Source organism: Podarcis bocagei (genome assembly GCF_964188305.1).
Source record: "Podarcis bocagei genome assembly, chromosome: 3".
NCBI classification, from domain to species: Eukaryota; Metazoa; Chordata; class Lepidosauria; order Squamata; family Lacertidae; genus Podarcis; species Podarcis bocagei.
In genome coordinates this window covers 79,453,882-79,473,766 of record NC_138127.1, presented here as the reverse complement: position 1 = coordinate 79,473,766, position 19,885 = coordinate 79,453,882, and the positions used below count along the sequence as shown (strand labels likewise).

General features: G+C 41.9%; 1 protein-coding gene across 4 annotated transcripts in view; it reads left to right on the top strand.

Annotated features, from left to right (window-relative positions):
• Positions 1–19,196, top strand: part of DISP1 (dispatched RND transporter family member 1) — an 85,334-nt gene extending 66,138 nt beyond the window's left edge. For all 4 annotated transcript variants that reach the window (XM_081186354.1, XM_081186355.1, XM_081186356.1 and 1 more), the window contains exons 3-8: positions 114–143; positions 2,449–2,572; positions 5,533–5,660; positions 6,515–6,612; positions 7,782–7,879; positions 16,014–19,196. In XM_081186354.1, coding sequence (XP_081042480.1) covers positions 114–143; positions 2,449–2,572; positions 5,533–5,660; positions 6,515–6,612; positions 7,782–7,879; positions 16,014–18,923 — 3,388 coding nt within the window. In that variant the 3' untranslated portion in view covers positions 18,924–19,196. The remainder of the gene's footprint in view (positions 1–113; positions 144–2,448; positions 2,573–5,532; positions 5,661–6,514; positions 6,613–7,781; positions 7,880–16,013) is intronic.
• Positions 19,197–19,885: the final 689 nt, after the last annotated feature.

The following is a 19,885-nucleotide window of genomic DNA, read 5'->3' as shown; positions in this document are numbered from 1 at the left end:
AATCCCTTCACTGCCTCTTGCTGATCTCTATAAACATGATGAGGAGAGGGAAATTATTGGGCATTGGTATATATATGTTATCTATCTAAGATTGTTTTTCTTTCGATTTTCAGGCCAGCCAGAACATTAACATGGCCAAAAAGGTAAGATGTGAATTATTTCCATGCTTTATATTCTCTTCTGTGGTTTTTATTCATAGAAACATCTTTTGTTCAATCCACCTCAGGACTCAAGTAATGAGGAAGCCAAATAAGTATAAATACTGTGATCTGGTGTGGCAAGAATCCTGGGGGCTGAGGGGGCACTCCAGAGGATACCTTCATAGTCTTGACCACATCACCAACTGATGTGACTAATTTATATATAAATTTGGTGTGCAGGGTGACGAATGATCATAAGAATACAAAATTAATCGAAAACAAGCCACAAACAAGAGACAGAGGCGGGAAAGTAACGCCTTCATTGTATTAAGCTGAAGACTAAATTTCTATCATACAATCTCTCAACCCACAATGCTCATCTAAACAAAGTTTGGTGCGATCATTCTGTGATATTATGGCAGTGGACAAAGCTATATTTTAACTTTTAGGAATAAATGTGGTTTTTTATTTTAAAAAATCTAAACAAAGTTTGTATCAAACAGTGTAGGTAGGGATGGACCGCCGACGAGAGTGACTAGAGCGTTTTATTGTTGTTACCTTTCCCACTGTTAATTTTCTCTGCCTTGGTTATATAATACACAAATCTGCTTATCTCACACACATGCTAGAGAAAGGTTGACGTCACCACCTTTTATCAGTTTTTGTTTAAATGTTTTGTTTTATTTTTTATTTTTTGTAGCAAACATTATCAGAAGCAGCCTGAAGAATAGATTCAGCTCATTTGTAAGGGGGGTGGGTATTGTCCCTGTTTCTAATCCTTCCTAGTTTCTCTCCTTTTTCTGGTGAAATTGATTGTGCATCTTTGTAGTCATTCACTAATGAAGACCGTTCAAAACATTCGCTTTTTGTTCCCAGTTTGTTAATAAGAAAAACAAAAACAAGAAGCCATAAGAGTTGCTAGCAGACACAAAACAACACATGTTTATGTCCTTAGGCAGCAAACTTTTGCTGAGAGTAGCAGTTGGCATCTCTTCCCCTTTTGCTGAATTCACATTTCCTTAGCTGAGGAAGATAACTGCCTGCAAAGACAGTTAAAGCATTCTGCCTTACAGCTTATGTTAAAGAGAAATCTGTTAAGTGAAAAGAGAAACTTGCTGGAGTAGGCATTCCTAAACATTGCCCAAGATGCCCAAAACAGTCATACCGATGTCCAACAATACACTGTTGGCATATTTTTTGTGTTAAATAAAATAAAGGTTCGTCTGAGTTGCCTACTTTTGTGAGCAGTGCAACACAGCAGCTAATTCTTCTAAGATTGCCCCCTTGCAAGTTGGAATGTTCCAGTTCACAAAAGAGCAGTTGAAATCTCACATCAACTCAATATTGTCAGAACATATTGTTGGAATTAACTCCCAGCATGGACCCACACCAGTCCCAATAAATGCAAGATTCCTTAGACAGAACCAACAACTGATCGGTATTCTAATAATCTTTATGGAAGAACTCGCTGCAACGTCTCTGGGTAACTGCCCTAAAATTCTTATAGTTGGAAAATCCTTTCTGATATCCACCTTAAATTTGCTTTGCTGCAATTTGAATCCATGTTTTTCATCCTTTTTTTTGTACATCTGGTAAGCATGTGACCTCTTTGTCATGGCAATGGTCTACTTATTTGGCCCTCTTCAGTCTTCTTTCCTTTAAGTAAATATGGCCAGTCTTTTACCTTTTAATTGTGTCTTGCATACCAGATAAATCTTCTTCAGTTTGTTAGTGCTAGCCTTAAAACTGGATATAACTCTTCAAGCACAGAGTAATACAGTATTGTTTCCTTTTATGTCCGAGCCACCGTGTTTGAGTTAACTGGGCCCAAAATTACATTTCCATGTTTTGCAATATAATTACATTAAATCCCTGAAACCCTTTACAGAGGAGCTGGAGCCTAGCCCTTCTCATGTTCTAACATTGTATGGGGTTTACTTTTGGTATTGAATTTGGAAATATTCTGACCAGACCAAAAACATGAACTTGAGGAAGAAGTTTTAAAAATCTCACAATACCCTGGAGCAGATTTAGGGGACACAGGGGAGACTGCAGGTAGAATAAGAGGAAGCAGTAGTCCTGTTGCATTGGTTATCAGCTTGATTTATTTTGGAAGTGCCACTCCTAAATTGCCACAAACATTGTGGTAATTGTTTTTCTTTTTTTAATTACCTTCATGAAGTAAAAACAGATGTAAAGTAAAATTTATCTTCTCCTTGGTTCTACACACACACACACGCACGCACGCACGCACGCACACACACATGAACCTTCCCCTTTTAAATAGTTATTTTCCATTTTCTTCTAGCTATGCAGCTCTGATAGCTGACTGGCCGGTGGTGGTTTTAGGCATGTGTACTGTGTTAATTGTGGTGTGTGCATTGGTTGGAATACTAGTCCCAGATCTTCCAGACTTCTCTGATCCATTATTGGTAAGTAAACATTATCATCTTGTGCTGTCAAATCGTTGTGTTATTTCCAGCAGTAATGGTAAGCAGAGAGCTGTAAGAATTCTCAGCAAATGTATTATATTGCTTTCAAATACAGATGTGCGCAAATCAAAACGCCAAATCTGAATATTTATGAAGTTTGGTAGTTGAGCCCAGATGTCTTCAAATATGTCTGCGCAGCTGCTGAACCTTTTAATCAATAACACACAAATTGAAAAGATCTCTTCCAGCAGCACCTCTGAAAATAATTTGAGTTTTGAATGTGCTGAATAGAAGGCAACTCCAGGAAGATTATGGGTTTATTAAATGGTAATGACTAGATTATAGAGTATAACACCATCAGTGTTATGAAATGGTACATGGAATTTCTATCCTGTTAAATTTTAAAATGAGTTTACCAAAAGTATTGTGTAATCATATTTGGAGTAGACGCATTGAAGTCAATGGGTGGAGTTCAACATTACGCTATTAGAAACATTCTGTCTGTGTAAGCCTAACAGATCATCCAATGGAACAATCCTCTCCCGCTCCTGCTTGCTGACTCCTCCTGAGGCAATTTTGGGAGGATGCAGTTTAAAGGGGGGGGGGGACCTTTGTGAAGAACTTCTGAGTATCTTTAGTTTTGGGGGGTTTTAAAGACATTTTATTAATTTTACAAATAAAAAATGCAAATAAACTCACATCAGTAGAGTAATACTGTATGTGGAGATTCTCTGAATCTTGCGACTTCCCCTAATCCCGTCTATGAAGTCTTATTTTGAACATCTACAACTGTGCATATTAGTCTGCACTCCAGTTTTTATATCAAACCACAATGTTTTTTACACTACAAGTGTGTCAAAATCCTGCTCTTGTTTCCATCAGCGTGCAATGGCCTCCCAAATAACTTGTAAATTTTTCCCATTCTTTTATAAAGTTTTAACCCTCTTGGTTTCTGAGTTTTCCAGTCAACTTTGAGTTTTCCAGTCAACTTTGCTATCTTGGCATAGTCCATCAACTTGGCTTGCCATTCTTCTCTGGTAGGGACTTTGTCATCTTTACAGCTCTGGGCCGATAACATCTTTAGTTGAGATTCCTGCATTGCAGTGGGGTGAACTAGATGACCCTTGGGGTCATCACCCAGTGGGGTTTTATGTTACATTTATATCCCACTTTTCCTCCAAGAAGGTACACATGTCTCCCCCCCACATTTTCTCTTCACAACAACCCTATGAGTTAGGTCAGGCTAACCTGGCCCAAGATCACCCAGTGAGCTTCACGGCTGGGTGAAGCTCCCTGGTCTCTCAGGTCAAAGTGGTTAAGAGCGGTGGACTCGTAATCTGGTGAACCGGGTTCGTGTCTCCGCTCCTCCACATGCAGCTGCTGGGTGACCTTGGGCCAGTCACACTTCTCTGAAGTCTCTCAGCCTCACTCACCTCACAGAGTGTTTGTTGTGGGGGAGGAAGGGAAAGGAGAATGTTAGCCGCTTTGAGACTCCTGAAGGGGAGTGAAAGGCGGGATATCAAATCCAAACTCTTCTTCTTCTACTACTACTACTACTACTACACCACAATGAAATTGTTGCAGTCTTCCGTTCTTGCCTGGCATTTAGCCTCAGTGGTCAGGCATTTTGGGGTTGTGGAAATCACAGCCTGCTTAACACAATCCCCATGACTGCATAACTTAGCTGCTCATGCAGCAAACTACTGGGTGCAGATTTTTGCACATGTATTGAATGCTGTCAGTTTCTCTGTACTGCAATGAAACTCTGATAGAGTGTTTTTACAATCACATGGAGACAAACCAGATGATGGCAGCCAGTAGTGGGGCACTTCGTACTGATGGATTGCTGCATGTAGCAACTATTATGGAGGTGGCTTTGCACGGTCTCAGGGGTGTTGTTTTTCATGTGGAGCACGTCTACACATGCTTAGGTTATTGGAGAACAGCTTCATACATTTCAAAGCCCAGTGTGAGCAATATGGGAATTGTGTGGTCTCTCGAGACATGAAGATGAAAGAGGAATATTTGGTTAGGAATCGGCTTTGCTAACAATAAAAACAAGCCATCAAAGGTACGGAGAGTCTTCTGGGCTGGGGGAGAGAATAACTACACGATTAAAAGTTGTCGCAGAACCATCTGTTTGAACTATTTAGGAGAAGTTGGCTGTAGCGTGCTCCTCATTAGACATTAAATGTGCCACTGTTGGCATAGACATAAGAATCCATAAATGGTTAAACAAGGCAAGGATATGGCAAGGATATGAGTCCAAGCCCTCTAATTTTATCTTATTTTTAAAGGAACAACCGTTGGCAAGCTTTAGACAGTTTCATTTTATTGCAGGCACACCTAAAGCTATATTTCAGCCAGGGTCTAGACATCACAATTTGTAGGCTTATTACTTGAGCAGTTATTTTTCCCCTCTTGGACTACCATAGGGATTGAATACATTGTAGGAAAACTCTCAAACAACTAAGAACCACGCTAGGCACACCATTAATTGCATGAATGGTGTTAATGAGCAGCCTGGGGACCTTGGACTGGAGAAGTTTCACTCTCATATTCGCACTCTCGTGCTCTCTGCCACAAACCCAACAAAAATAATCCCTCTGAAGTTTCAAGTGAAATCTCCATTGTCACCTATGGGAGCTTCCCTTTCAATGCAAATAGCAGCTTCCCAAAGGTGACCTTTGCAAGGCCCATGGTGGGGATGGAGAGGGAAGAGGGGAGGATAATTAAACATTTCTATCCTTTCCATCATTTCTATCCTTTATTACTGGGAAAGACTTGGTGGTAGTGGGCAAGACTTGGTGGTAGTGAATTTGTTATATAGGAATTTGTTGCATAGGACTGCAGAGAGAGGGCTTTCTAATGAAGGCTTCTCATCCATTGGACTTGCTAACATCCTTTTCAAATAGAAGGATGGCATGCGCTAAAAAAGCTCTCTAATGTTTTTGTCATAGGGTTTTGAGCCAAGAGGAACTGCAATAGGACAGCGGCTGGTTACCTGGAATAATATGGTGAAAAACACAGGGTACAAAGCAACCTTAGCAAACTATCCTTTCAAATATGCAGATGAGCAGGCTAAGAGGTAAGAGCTTTTCAACCATGTTCTCTTCTGCTGTTGTTTTCCACTTACATATCGTATGAAACGAAATGTGGGAGCTTATTTTAAACCTCTCCTTCCCCCCCCCCCCCATACAACAAAAATAGCACTGCACACTTTTAACATCTGGCTCTCTTAATCATAAGCCCTGGTCAGTGTTAATAACAAGGTGGCATGCTAACAAACATTTACAGTGATATAAAAAACTATTTTGAATATTTGAATTCTTAAACCCTAGAAGTCATGTGAAACTTGATTTATTTTCTTAGGGAATTCTTACTTTACCCAGCAGCCACAGCCGAAAATGTGTAATGGGGCAGTATGCCCATATTAGTATAAAAAGCAGAGAACACAGAGTAATGATGTTGTTGACCCTGCTTTATGTTAGTGTTCTTTTAAGGATAGAACTGTTCTTGAAAATCATGGTAGGAGCAGCTTGTTCTTTGTTTGGTTGTGGATAGGTATTCATCCCCCTCCCTCCCGCATTCAGCTATCTTTTAATTAATTTATTTTTAAGTGATTCATGGGTGGGTTGCTCCACCCACCTGTCAGAGTTATCCTGCAGGTTGTGGGAGACATAAGTTCCCCATCCCTGCCAAAAACTGTTCTGCCAACCAGATTTTCCTGACCCTAACCAGTGACACCCTCAAGAAGTTCCAAACATCTGAGTAAAGAGGTATGTCTTTAGCACCCAATAAAACTGGAGTACATGTATCTTCATGGCACTCCCCCCTCCCCTGCCGCCTTTTGTGCAGTTACTATTGAAACAAAGATAACTGTTAAAAGTGTAAGCTGTTCGAATGCTATATTTTCAAAGATGAAAATTTGTTCTCTCTTAGCCATCGAGATAACCGATATTCAGATGATCACTATGAAAGAGAGAAGAGGGAAGCAGACTGGAATTTCCACAAGGACAGCTTTTTCTGCGACATTCCAAGTGAGTGTTAAGTGTGCAAAAATGTTAGGAAATGAATCTAAAGCAGGCATAGGCAAACACTCCAGATGTTATGGGACTACAACTGGTCCTGTTAGCTAGGGATGATGGGATTTGTAGTCCCAAAACATCTAGAGGGCTGAGTTTGCCTATGCCTGATCTAAAGCATGTGAGGAAGATGAACTAATATTTTACTTACAGTTGACCTTTTCAATTTCCCAGGAAATGTTCTTTTCAGTTTGTGAAAAGCAAGGGATGATTACCAAGCTACAAGTTCTTACCACATTTAGAGATTATCACCATGCACTTGTCGTCGTCGTCCCCCACTAGTGGTACGAAAATGTGCATGGGTGGAATTCAGTGTCCTGGTACTAGAAACAGTGGGTCTACACAAGCATATCAGACAAAACAATCCTCTCTCCCCTCTGCGGTCACAGGGAAGGAGATGTCACATAAACAGAAGTCCTGCACATGGCTTCTGCTATCAGGGTTCACTAGATGAATCCTGCACGATATTTCCAGGAAATCAATTTTTTACTTCCTTACTAGCTGCAGCTTTGTGAAGTTTGTGGTGTGGGAAGAAAGGGCATTTTGCATGTCCTCCTTTCTCACCACTGGAAGTAAATGGATAGCTGAATGCTTGCTTCTCCTTGGTGCTAGAACAAATGGGAGAGGTGTAAATCCTCCTCCTCCTTTCAGCCCAACCCACTCACGCCAATAACACATTGGTCACTTTGGCGCTATTTTTCAAAGTATATTGATACTGAAAGTGTATGCACTAAAATAAGACACTCTAGCAACTGATTATTACAAACTCAACATTTCTGAAAATGAATGCTAACTTTATAAAACATCCCCCAGTTTCTATGTGCTGCTTTTCTTGGCAATTAGTTTCTATATGTTAATATAGTACAGAAGATGTTTTAGGCACACCAATTTAGCTAGGCTATATATTTTATTCATTACGTTATAATTCCGCCTTTCCTCCATTAATTTCAAGACTGCGTAAATGCTTCTCCACACCCATCCTATTCCCACAACAACCTTTTGAGGTAGGTTAGACTGAGACAGAGTGTCCCAGGGTGCTACTGAACTGAGAACATACCCTACACTTTAACTCTCTCAAGGTCTATAACATCAGAAACCTTCTTGATATGTCAATCTTATTTCAGGTGATCGCTATTCCCGAGTGGTATTTACATCAGCAGATGGAAATAACTTGTGGAATTTACCTGCAATAAAATCAATGTGCAATGTGGATAATATGAGAGTAAGTACAGATATCAAATTTTGATATGACTAAATGTGAAACTTCGTGTTCTTGTCTTTGATAATTACTAAAGTCTTGCTTGTCACAGGGTACTTATTGGCAGGCAACCATTAGGACAAAAGAAACTTTGCCTTTTACAGTGGTGATGATAATGCTGCCCAACATTTCTTTATGACCCCTTCTCAAGGTTAACAGTGCTGTCTGTTTCATTTTTTCCTACCCATTCCTATTCTGAATACTTTGTCTGAGGAGAGGAGAAGGATTTAGTATGCAATTTTCAGAATAAGACTTTGTCTTTCTCATTGATTGTTTTGTCATCTTGGCGAGGAAGCATTTTTTGCCCGTTTACAATACTCCTTAAAGTAGTTTTGTTGTGTGTGATTCCATGAGTTGCTTAGGTTTGTAAGTCCAAAAGGGAATAGGTTGGCAATAGGGAACGCAGACATATATACAGTAACTTGTGTAAATCCCCCCCCTGCAGCCCCCCAAAATAATTCAGTCCAGATCGTGGTGTTCTGAGAAAGCAAAGTTTGCTTCCTCTTCAGAGCACAGGGGGATGAAAGAAGACACTTTGGTCTTGACTGCTCTGATCAGGAGAGAATGTTTTCCATCATCAAAATAGTTAGGGCCTTTTTTTATTCCCCCAAGGAACCAAAATGTAAAAAGTAACAGGCAGCCTCAGGGACTCCGTGAGTTCCTCCTGCATGTGTTAGAAGTTAACATTGCATATAGTTGAAAATGAAGTCTGGTTTTAACTAATGGACCTTAACTGATGCAAGGTCTTTGGTAAAGTGAAGAGAGTATGTTCATATTGTGTATCTATGATATGTGAGCTTGTCGCTCTCTGAATCTACAGTAGTTGGTATACTTTGACAGGTGCTGGAGCCTCAAAATATGGTTGGTTCATGGTCCTGGTCGGGATTGGGTCACTGTGCAAACTGCATGTTCTGGGGTCCAGTCCAGATTGGGACTGTAGCAGGAGAGAAAAGGGCTGTTGTCCCCCGGCTCCTCTTACCATGGTCCCAATCTGGGCCTGGTGTCCTGTGCTGGCTATTTCTGAAAGAAAAGCCACAGACAAACCACATGATTGGTGTCACTCTCAGTGCTGCTTAGTGGGCTGGTGGGGAAATGGAAAACTAGATTTTTGTGAGTTATCGGATTGTTATGCCCAACAATGCAAGAATCCATGGAAGTGGAAGTACGATCACTCAGTTGTGGGATATGTGTGCATGAATGAATGGGTAATAACTTCTTTAGGGACTGGTTCACGTAATCATTCATTGTTGCAAGGCTTTCACAACCCAACCTGCACGCTAGATATAAGGGAAAATGTTTCAGTTACTGCTTAATACTAATAATCTGCTTTTGAAAAAATAATGAAAGAAAAACCTGCTTTTGAAGCACCACAAAATTACAAAAGAAAACTGAATTCAAGATGAAGAGCTTGTAATAGTGCTTTTAAATTTTTTCCAGTTCTACGTGATTATAATAAAGCAAACAAGCCATTTATTTTATAACATAATTTTATTCAAGCAGCTTGACAACTTTGCAGCACACTTGCATGGATGTTTACTTTAGAGGCACTTGAATAATTTTTATTATTATGATGACGAGGACGATGTCTAGCATAATCCCAACTGGGATTGAGTTGAAATCATGGACTACTTTTAAACCAGATGATAGCTTCTCAATTTATTTGTTATCTTTGTAGACTCTATCATGAGTATTTGGAGAAGGAGCAATACAGTGGTACCTCGGGTTAAGAACTTAATTTGTTCTGGAGGTCCGTTCTTAACCTGAAACTGTTCTTAACCTGAGGTACCACTTTAGCTAATGGGGCCTCCCGCTGCTGCCGTGCAGTTTCTGTTCTCATCCTGAAGCAAAGCTCTTAACCCGAGGTACTATTTCTGGGTTAGCGAAGTATGTAACCTGAAGCATCTGTAACCCGAGGTACCACTGTATTACCCAGATATTACAATGATGGCTTCTTGTTAGAAAAGCTTTCAATACTGAATGAGCTAGGGGAATGGGAAGTGCATTTAGTTATTCTAACGGAATCATTTTTTAAAAGATTCATTGGCTGTTCAAGCCATATGGAAATAGGTGGTGTTTTTAAGTGTGTGTTGTATTTAGAAAACAGCTCTACTCTATTGCAAACCTCTGGATCTTTGAACTGAGGCTGTCTTGCCCAGTAATGAGGCATTGATGTCTTCTGTAGTCTTTCATCTTTATTAATGTCTCTCTCGTTGCCTGCTATCCGTATCTCTTTCCAGTTCATGTTCCTTTAAAGGCCTGGCTCCTTCTGTACTCAAGTCAATGCCATTAATTCATGTGGAAGCAAATCCAACTGGTTTGGTGTTTTGAAAGTTTAACTTTAAGGTTTGCCATATTTCCTTTCTGTGCCATTATGTGTTTTAATGGAAACTTTGATTAAATTCCCAGCATTTCCATAAGAGGGGGCGGGATATTATAAATTGTATTGCCAGCTGTGTACCAGTCATACACAATTTGTCTTGGGCATGCTGTGTCAGCTTTAGCCATCTGGTTTACTTATGCTTGGGAAAAGATCCTATAATTCTTCACACATTGCACCCACATAATCTTAATGTTAATGCCATATGCAGAATGGCTACAGGATTCAGCCCCCAGTTTGTATATTGCTAACGTTTAAGCCCTTTTAAAAATCGATCATATGCTTTTAGATTTTAACTGACCTAGAAATCTTCTCTAGGGTGCTTCCTAAAAACAGACTCACAAGTGAGATTCCAGTGTAGGAAAATCCTGCTGCAAGTAGATGTATAGATTTGTCTAGAACTATTTCAGTTTGGGTTTAGAACAGGGTTTGGGACTAAATTGGCCTGGAGAGGGAGAGGGGGAGTGTGACCCTGCTTCTTCTGGTTGATCTCTCATTGGCTTTTGATATTATCAGCCAAGGTATCCTCTTGGACCACCCTTGGGAGATTGGCACTGGGGGCACTATTCTGCCATGGTTCTAGTCTTATCTCCAGGAAAGGTTCCAGAAGATAGTATTGGATGAGTGTTTCTCAGTTTCCTGGCTTTTGAGTTATGTAGTGCTGCAGGGCAATGTATTAGCTTCCAATGCTATTGAATATGAAGTTATTGGGATTGGTCATTAGGAGATTTGGAGTGAGGTGTCATCCATTCATTGCTGATACCCAACTCTGTTCCACTATAACAGAGAATTAGGACTGGCTAAGCAGGTGCTGAATCAATGTCTGGATGCATTGGTGGGCTGGATGAGGGCTAATAACCTGCGTGTGAATCCTGGCAAGCAGGAAGCTCTGTGAGTACGCAGTTCCCAGGTTAGGGAAGACAGACAGTTGCCTGCCCTGTATAATGTTGCACTTTTTAAAAAAAATTATTATTTATACCCCGCCCATCTGGCTGGGCTTCCCCAGCCACTCTGGGCGGCTTCCAAAAGAATATTAAAATACTATAATACATCAAACATTAAAAGCTTCCGAAACAGGGCTGCCTTCAGATGTCTTCTAAAAGCCTGGTAGTTGTTGTTCTCTTTGACATCTGGTGGGAGGGTGTTCCACAGGGAAGGCGCCACTACCGAGAAGGCCCTCTGCCTGGTTCCCTGTAACTTGGCTTCTTGCACTGAGGGAACTGCCAGAAGGCCCTCGGTGCTGGACCTCAGTGTCCGGGTAGAACGATGGGGGTGGAGACGCTCCTTCAGATATCCTTGAAGAAGCAGGTGCGTGGTTTGGGGGTTTCCCTAGATCTGGGGGTGCCCAAACTTTTTCAAAGGGGGCCAGATTTGATGAAGTGACCATGCATGAGGGCCGACCAAAGTTGTTGAGCTTTTTCTTTAGGATTGAAGTTGTTGAGGATTTTACCCCCAGACATATATAGCCATGGAGTTCCAGTGGGCCGAATTAAGCCCCCAAAATGGAGTTTTGACATGCCTGCCCTAGATGCAGCTCTGTTACTGATGGTCTTGGAGTGCCTTCTACAGCAGTTTCTCAATCAGGACAGCTTGACCATGCAGTGGTAGCCTCAGGTTTGAATTGCTGCAGTGTTCTCTCTGAGGGGGCAACCCTTGACATTGTTCTGGAAGCTGTAGCTCAGGGGTCAGCAACCTTTTTTAGCCGTGGGCCGATCCACCATCCCTCAAGCCCTGTGGTGGGCCAGACTATATTTGGGGGGGGGGGGAATGAATGAATTCCTATGCTCCACAAATAACCCAGAGATGCATTTTAAATAAAAGGACACATGCTACTCATGTAAAAACACGCTGATTCCTGGACTGTCCACGGGCCGGATTTAGAAAGTGATTGGGCCACATCCAGGACTTAGGTTGCCTACCCCTGCTGTAGCTGGTGCAGAATATGGCAGCTACGCTGCCTGTGGGGGGTGAACTGCAGCCAGCACACAGGATCTACAATGCTTGCTAATTGCTGCTAGGTCAAGTTCAGGGTTTTGGTACTAACATACATGGCTTGAAACAGTTTGGGGACCAGGTGGTTTGAGGTCTTACCTCTTATATACCCAGGAGGTCACTTGTTCTCAAAAGAACCCCTCTGTGAAGTCTCTAAAATATCAGAAGCCCCCGTCCACAGCAGGGCTTTTACTGCCACTGCCCACATCTTTCTATTGTATGACTGTTAATCACCCTGAAATTTATGTGAAAGCCTGCTTTCAAGCTGCTTTCAAACTGTTTTCTGAGGAACTCTGGGGTTTCTTGGAAACGTGTCCTCATTCTCCAGTGTGAAACATAGATAAAAGGTAAAGGGACCCCTGACCGTTAGGTCCAGCTGTGGCCGACTCTGGGGTTGCGGTGCTCATCTCGCTTTATTGGCCGAGGGAGCCGGCGTACAGTTTCCGGGTCATGTGCCCAGCATGACTAAGCCGCTTCTGGTGAACCAGAGCAGCACATGCAAACGCCGTTTACCTTCCCGCTGGAGCGGTACCTATTTATCTACTTGCACTCTGACATGCTTTCGAACTGCTAGGTGGGCAGGAGCAGGGACTGAGCAATGGGAGCTCACCCCGTCGCGGGGATTCGAACCGCTGACCTTATGATCGGCAAGTCCTAGGCTCTGTGGTTTAACCCACAGCACCACCCGCGTCCCGAAACATAGATATAGCCCCCTAAAAGACTGGTCGCCTGCCATTACCAGTCTTCCCTTAAAACAGAGATGGCTAAACTGCTATCCTTCTGATGTTGTTGGGCTTCAACTCCCACCAGCCCTAGCCACCATAAGTAATGGAAGATGATGGACGTTGCAGTCCAGCAACATCTGGAGGAGCAGAGGTACCGTATTTTTATGTGTATAATACGCCCCTTATTTGGGGGACTTCAATTTAAGAAAATGGGGGGAGCTCTATACATGTATAAGACTCCCTGAAATTTTGGACATTATTTTTTAGGGGGGAAACCTTGTCTTATACACAGAAAAATACGGCAAGTTCCTCATGCTGTACAATACAGTATTACTAAGAAATGTGTGGGTTCTAGAGCACATGGTCACATTGGAAGTGTAAGAAATCTGAAAACCACCGAGAGATAATTTAAGCACAATATTTTCTTTAGATGTTGCAGAACAAGTGGAAAACATCACAATGATACATCTAATCTTGCATGCACAAAGTGGCCTTGGCAACACCTTTTGATGTAGCAACAAAACAGACCCTAACTCTTGCATGTGTTTGCAGTATTTCTAAAACAATGTTTTCATGAGGTATTTTGATAAGTTCCAGGCTAAGTCTCTCTTTCCAAGTTCTAACAGCCAATTTATCTTTATCTTTTGTGAGGCTTGCTTTAACAGCAAATATGTAAGGTCTGCAATGTGTTGAGAAATAGCAAGCAAACTCACAGTTTCAGATTGAACTTGAATAAGTAAAGTGGATGATAGTTTTTTCCTCCCAGCTTGTCTGGCTGACCTGAAGGGCTTTCATGTTGTATCCTCCCTGATACAACTGGACATGGGCCATGAAAAATAAAGAGATGGCATTCCAGTGCTTCCTTTTATTTATTAGGTTGTTCGTTTTTTCCTGAGCTTGCATGTGTGAGTGTTTTTATCTGGAAACAATCAAATGTGAATTATCCTGTTTTTATGGAATGCTAGGTCATTATTGTTCTGAAATTGTTTGACAAAATTAAGGCCATATTAAATCTTTTATAACGATCGGGAGAATTCCTAAATCCTGCTCTTTTTTGCCTCTGCTATAAAAGGATTGCACATAATCAGCCAAAGCAATTTCAATATGACTCAAAACCAGAATGTTTGGATGTCTGAAATGTGCCTGGCTTTCAAAAAGCTTAAGCACATGTGTAAGTGACTTAGTAAGACTAATCCTCCGATAATATTGGGAAAGTACATAAGTGTATCCAGGATTGGTCCTTTGTTATGCATTCCAAGTAGGAAATTTGACTAGTGAGTCCAGATGTACATTAGGCACAACTTAATTCTGAAGCTTTGCAGGCCTAACTAATGAGTATCCTGGCCCTCTGAATAGCAGTGCCACAAAGCTCCCCACACCTCAGTAGGTGTGCCAACACAAATTAAGGAGCCTATCCCTCCTGTATTTCCATAAATATATATATTCTGATTTCTGGGAGTGATGGAATGAGTCTACATAGCAGTATATTCTCTGAATGCATTGACCAGTTAGGAAAAGGTAACACTGGAGGTTTGGGGGGGGGGTTGTTACAGGTTTGTTGCTCTTGTGGGATATAGTATATACATACCCTCTTTGTCACATCATGTTACAGTTGTTAAACTTGTCCAAGAAACTCTCTCAGATTATTAGAGATTCATTCCCCGTGTCTGCAGTCATGGGATTGTTGTCTATCACATGACTGTGTATGTTTTGACTCCACAGAGTGGGAAGTGAGGGAGACAGGATGTTTGTGTTACTGTGTTCTGTGAAGTGGGACTATTGTCCTCTGTTCTTTCTCTTAGCTCCTTCCTCTTTCTCATCAGACAGCAAAGTCAGAATGCTCCGAGTGCTTTATATGTAAATAAATGTAGATTAGCCAAATGCTGAGCTAGTGAGTTCTGTTACGCTGACTGCACAAACACTGCGGATCCCTAACTGTGCTGATGTCTGTTGGCATCAGTCGCTGTGATGTTCGGGCAGAAGAAAGCTTTTGAAGCTCCCGAACGATTGACCAGGAAGGAGAGAGTATGCCAGTCGGGCATGTTCCTCTGCCAGGGTCCTACTCGAGAGTAGGACGGATCCTGACACAGACATCTTCCAACATTCCCTATGCAAAAAGATAGCATGGGAACCAGTTCAAAAGACTAGTCTGAAAAGGTATTGAAGCCTTGCCACAGTTTGTGCCAGTTAACTTCTAAATATGTCTAGGAAAATGACTTTCCTGCGGTCATCAGCAACTTTAATAGATGTGTGATAACCCTAGAAACATTGTGAAATGGCAGCCGTGTCAAGTGATTGAGAAATTCAAGTACCACATAAACGCTTAACCAAGCCACTTACCTGTCTGCCTGCATTGTTGCCTTTTCTTGATCTGGTGAAGAAAGGATTCATAGTCCTGACTGAGAACCGAGGAAAGAAGCAAAATTTAACTATAGTTTTGTCCACACAAGTCAGCCTGTTTTATATCAGATGATTTTTCTGTTCTTGGCTGTAGCTAAAGATACACTCAAGACTTCCAGGTGACCAGTTTTAACCAATTTGCACTCACATTTGTATAAATGTAGCTACAGCAGCGTGCTCAGTTGAGAATTCCCGGTGCCTGTATTTTCCTTTGCCTTCAGTATACAGAAAAAAACTATTTCTGATGGAGTATATTGACTTTTTTGGTATGTGTTCAAATGAGTCTATGAGCAGTAAATTTAGTCTCCAAAGTATGTTACCTTTAAAATTACATCTCATTTGCTATCAAAACCACTGATTGCTTAGTATAAATTGCTCTTGCTAAATGTGCACAAGGGGAGGACAGAGCTCAAAAGTGTGTGCAATTAGTGATCACAAAGAACTGGTTCCAAATCACTCAAATGCTCGAGAAATCCCACAGTTGGAACTAATATTTTTAGAGATGGTAAGAAGATTTTTTTGTGGGCAACGAAAATGTTAAAATGGTGTTTGAGCTTTGCACTTCTGCTTCTTATTATAATTCTTTCTGTCTTTCTTTACGCAGATACGATCCCATGCTCAGTTTGGTGATCTCTGCCAGAGGACCACTGCTGCTTCGTGCTGCCCCAGCTGGACGCTAGGCAATTACATTGCCATTTTAAACAACAGATCATCCTGTCAAAAGCTTGTGGAGAAAGATGTTTCTCACACTCTGAAGCAGCTCCGTACGTGTGCCAAATACTACTATAATGGGACCCTGGGACCAGATTGCTGGGATATGGCAGCCAGAAGGAAGGACCAACTCAAGTGTACAAATGTGCCTCGTAAATGTACAAAGTACAATGCTGTTTACCAGATTCTCCACTACCTAGTAGACAAAGATTTTCTAAGCCCAAAGACTACAGACTATGTCTTACCAGCTTTAAAGTACAGCATGCTCTTTTCACCTACTGAAAAAGGGGAGAGCATGATGAATATCTATCTGGATAACTTTGAGAACTGGAACTCTTCAGATGGAATAACCACCATCACAGGGATTGAGTTTGGAATAAAGCATAGTTTATTCCAAGATTACCTTTTAATGGATACTGTGTATCCTGCTATAGCCATTGTGATTGTTCTCTTAGTCATGTGCATATATACCAAGTCCATGTTTATCACACTGATGACTATGTTTGCAATAATTAGCTCCTTGATCGTTTCTTATTTTCTTTATCGGGTAGTATTTAATTTTGAATTTTTCCCCTTTATGAACCTCACTGCACTGATTATTCTCGTCGGTATTGGGGCGGATGATGCTTTCGTATTGTGCGATGTGTGGAACTACACGAAATTTGACAAGTCTCAAGCTACCACTTCGGAGACGGTGAGCATCACCCTGCAACATGCTGCCCTTTCCATGTTTGTCACCAGTTTTACCACCGCCGCTGCCTTCTATGCCAATTATGTCAGCAATATTACAGCAATCAGATGTTTTGGTGTTTATGCTGGCACCGCCATATTGGTGAACTATGTATTAATGGTAACGTGGTTACCTGCAGTTGTCGTGCTACACGAACGGTATCTACTCAATATATTTAGTTGCTTCAGAAAGCCTCAGGCAAGTGTGTACAATAACAAAAGCTGCTGGACAGTGCTGTGCCAAATGTTCCGCAAGGTTGCTTTCGCAGCCTCGGAAGCATCCCGGATATTTTTCGAGAAAGTGTTGCCACACATAGTTATCAGGTTTCGCTACATCTGGTTGGTCTGGTTCCTGGCCTTAACTGTTGGGGGAGCATATATCGTCTGTGTGAATCCAAAGATGAAGCTGCCATCCCTGGAGCTCTCCGAGTTTCAAGTCTTCAGGTCTTCCCATCCTTTTGAACGCTATGACGCCGAGTACAAAAAGCTGTTCATGTTTGAACGTGTCCATCACGGAGAGGAGCTTCATATGCCAATCACTATTATCTGGGGGGTCTCTCCTGAGGATAACGGGGACCCTCTAAATCCCAAAAGCAAAGGGAAGCTGAAACTGGACAGCACTTTCAATATTGCAAGCCCAGATTCACAGCTCTGGATTCTGAAGTTTTGCCAGAGGCTGAGAAATCAGACCTTTTTCTACCAAACAGAAGAGCAGGACTTCACGAGCTGCTTCATTGAGACGTTTAAGCAGTGGATGGAAAATCAGGACTGCGACGAGCCGGCTCTCTATCCGTGCTGCAGTCACTGGAGCTTCCCCTATAAACAGGAGGTTTTTGAGTTATGCATCAAGAGGGCCATCATGGAACTTGAAAGAAGCACAGGGTACCATTTAGACAGCAAAACCCCGGGGCCTCGCTTTGACATCAACGATACCATCAGAGCAGTAGTACTGGAGTTCCAGAGCACCTACCTCTTCACCTTGGCTTACGAGAAGATGCATCAGTTCTACAAAGAGGTAGATACCTGGATTGCGGATGAGCTGAGCACTGCGCCTGAGGGTCTAAGCAGTGGCTGGTTTGTGAGCAACCTGGAGTTCTATGATCTCCAGGACAGTCTCTCTGATGGCACTTTGATTGCCATGGGTCTTTCGGTGGCTGTTGCGTTCAGCGTAATGCTGCTCACAACATGGAATATCATACTGAGCCTTTATGCAATAGTTTCGATAGCAGGAACCATTTTTGTCACAGTTGGATCGTTGGTCCTTCTTGGCTGGGAGCTAAATGTTTTGGAGTCTGTCACCATTTCTGTTGCTGTCGGCTTATCGGTAGACTTCGCGGTCCATTATGGCGTTGCTTACCGCTTAGCTCCCGATCCTGACCGAGAAGGGAAAGTAGTCTTCTCTCTCAGCCGCATGGGTTCGGCAATTGCTATGGCTGCGCTGACCACATTTGTAGCCGGCGCCATGATGATGCCTTCCACCGTTCTGGCATATACTCAGCTTGGTACCTTCATGATGCTTATAATGTGCGTTAGTTGGGGCTTTGCGACCTTCTTCTTCCAGTGTATGTGCCGTTGCCTTGGGCCCCAAGGTACTTTTGGTCAGATTCCTCTGCCGAAAAGGCTGCAGTGCAGCGCCTTTTCCCAGGCGTTGTCGGGGAACAAAGGGGATGGGGAACAAAACAAAGCTCAGCCTGCCAGTAAGTATCAGTTGGACTCTAGAGGTCAAAAAACGGGCATGGAACACGAGCATTATGAATTGGAGCCTTTGGCATGCCATGCCAACAACTGCAGCGCGTTAGAGAAGAGAACCTTTGAAGAAACGCACATGTGCGCGGAGCTCTTAGATGGCAGGCTTGCAAATGAGCACGTCCTTCCCCAGTCAGCGTACAACAGCGACCTGAACGTAAGCAGCAAAAATGAATTCAGGATAGGCATGTTGTCTTCTGGTGAGCAGGACACCACTTGCCAGCTCTTATGTCAAAACCAGCAGTGTAGTTGCTCAGTTGATTATAAGCATGTGAGCATGAAATGGAGCCCCCACTCATGTCAGCAGTTAAAATTTGGGGTCAAATGAAGCTTCATGCTACCTCTCTTCTCCTTTGTCCAGGAATGTGCATAGCCAGAGTTCTGTAGTTTGCGCAACTGCTTTGCATCATTCTTTCGATAAATATGTGACTACCGTCCCAGCAAGTTCTGCACTGTAACTGTCTACAGAGCAGGTTAAGATAGCCCCTGAAATATTTTTTCTCCACTTACAGCAACTGTTTCAATCCCAAAGTCTTCCAAATGCCAAGGAGAACTTGAGAACTCCTCCAAAGGAAGCAAGTTCTTCTCTGTTTATCTTCAAGGGTGTTGGTTCACTCTTGTTGTGAAATGGAGAAAAACCTATCTAATAATCAGAAGGGACTCTTGTGATAACTGAAGACAAATGGGTTGTAAGAGTCACTGAAGTAAATGGGAACGAAAACAGAACGTCGAAATCAAAGCAAAATCCACAAACTGAAACTGAGCGCCTCCAGAACTTACAACAAACTGCTTCAGGTGTGAGGGCTAACCAGAATAAATGGAAATATATAGAAAACAGTACATCAACAAAGGCTGGTTTTGAGTTGTGGCCTGAAAATTCCTGGTATTGTAACAGAACCATAAAAATAAAGTGCAATTTTGTTGAGTGTCATATGCCAAACAGTGAAGCCCATGTGCCTGCTGTTGTTAGCACACCCAGAACTTTCCAATGAAAGTTTGCTAATAAAAAAAACTATAATAAATCTTAAACTTGTCGGTTCTGTCTTTTTTGTGGGGGGATCTTTTCTCTTTTTAAAAGAATATTCCAACCTTCCCAAGCTGTCAAACAAAAAGACATTAAAGTTAACACTCTCGAATTAAATGCTTCCTTAAAAAGAAAGGTGTATGTGTGTTAGTTCTCTTAACTCATACAAGTTAATTAGGTATTGTTCTCAAGAATATGAAGCCATGTTTAATTTAGGTCTTGGTGGGAAAAAACAGCAATGCATCCACACAAGCTGAAAAATAAAA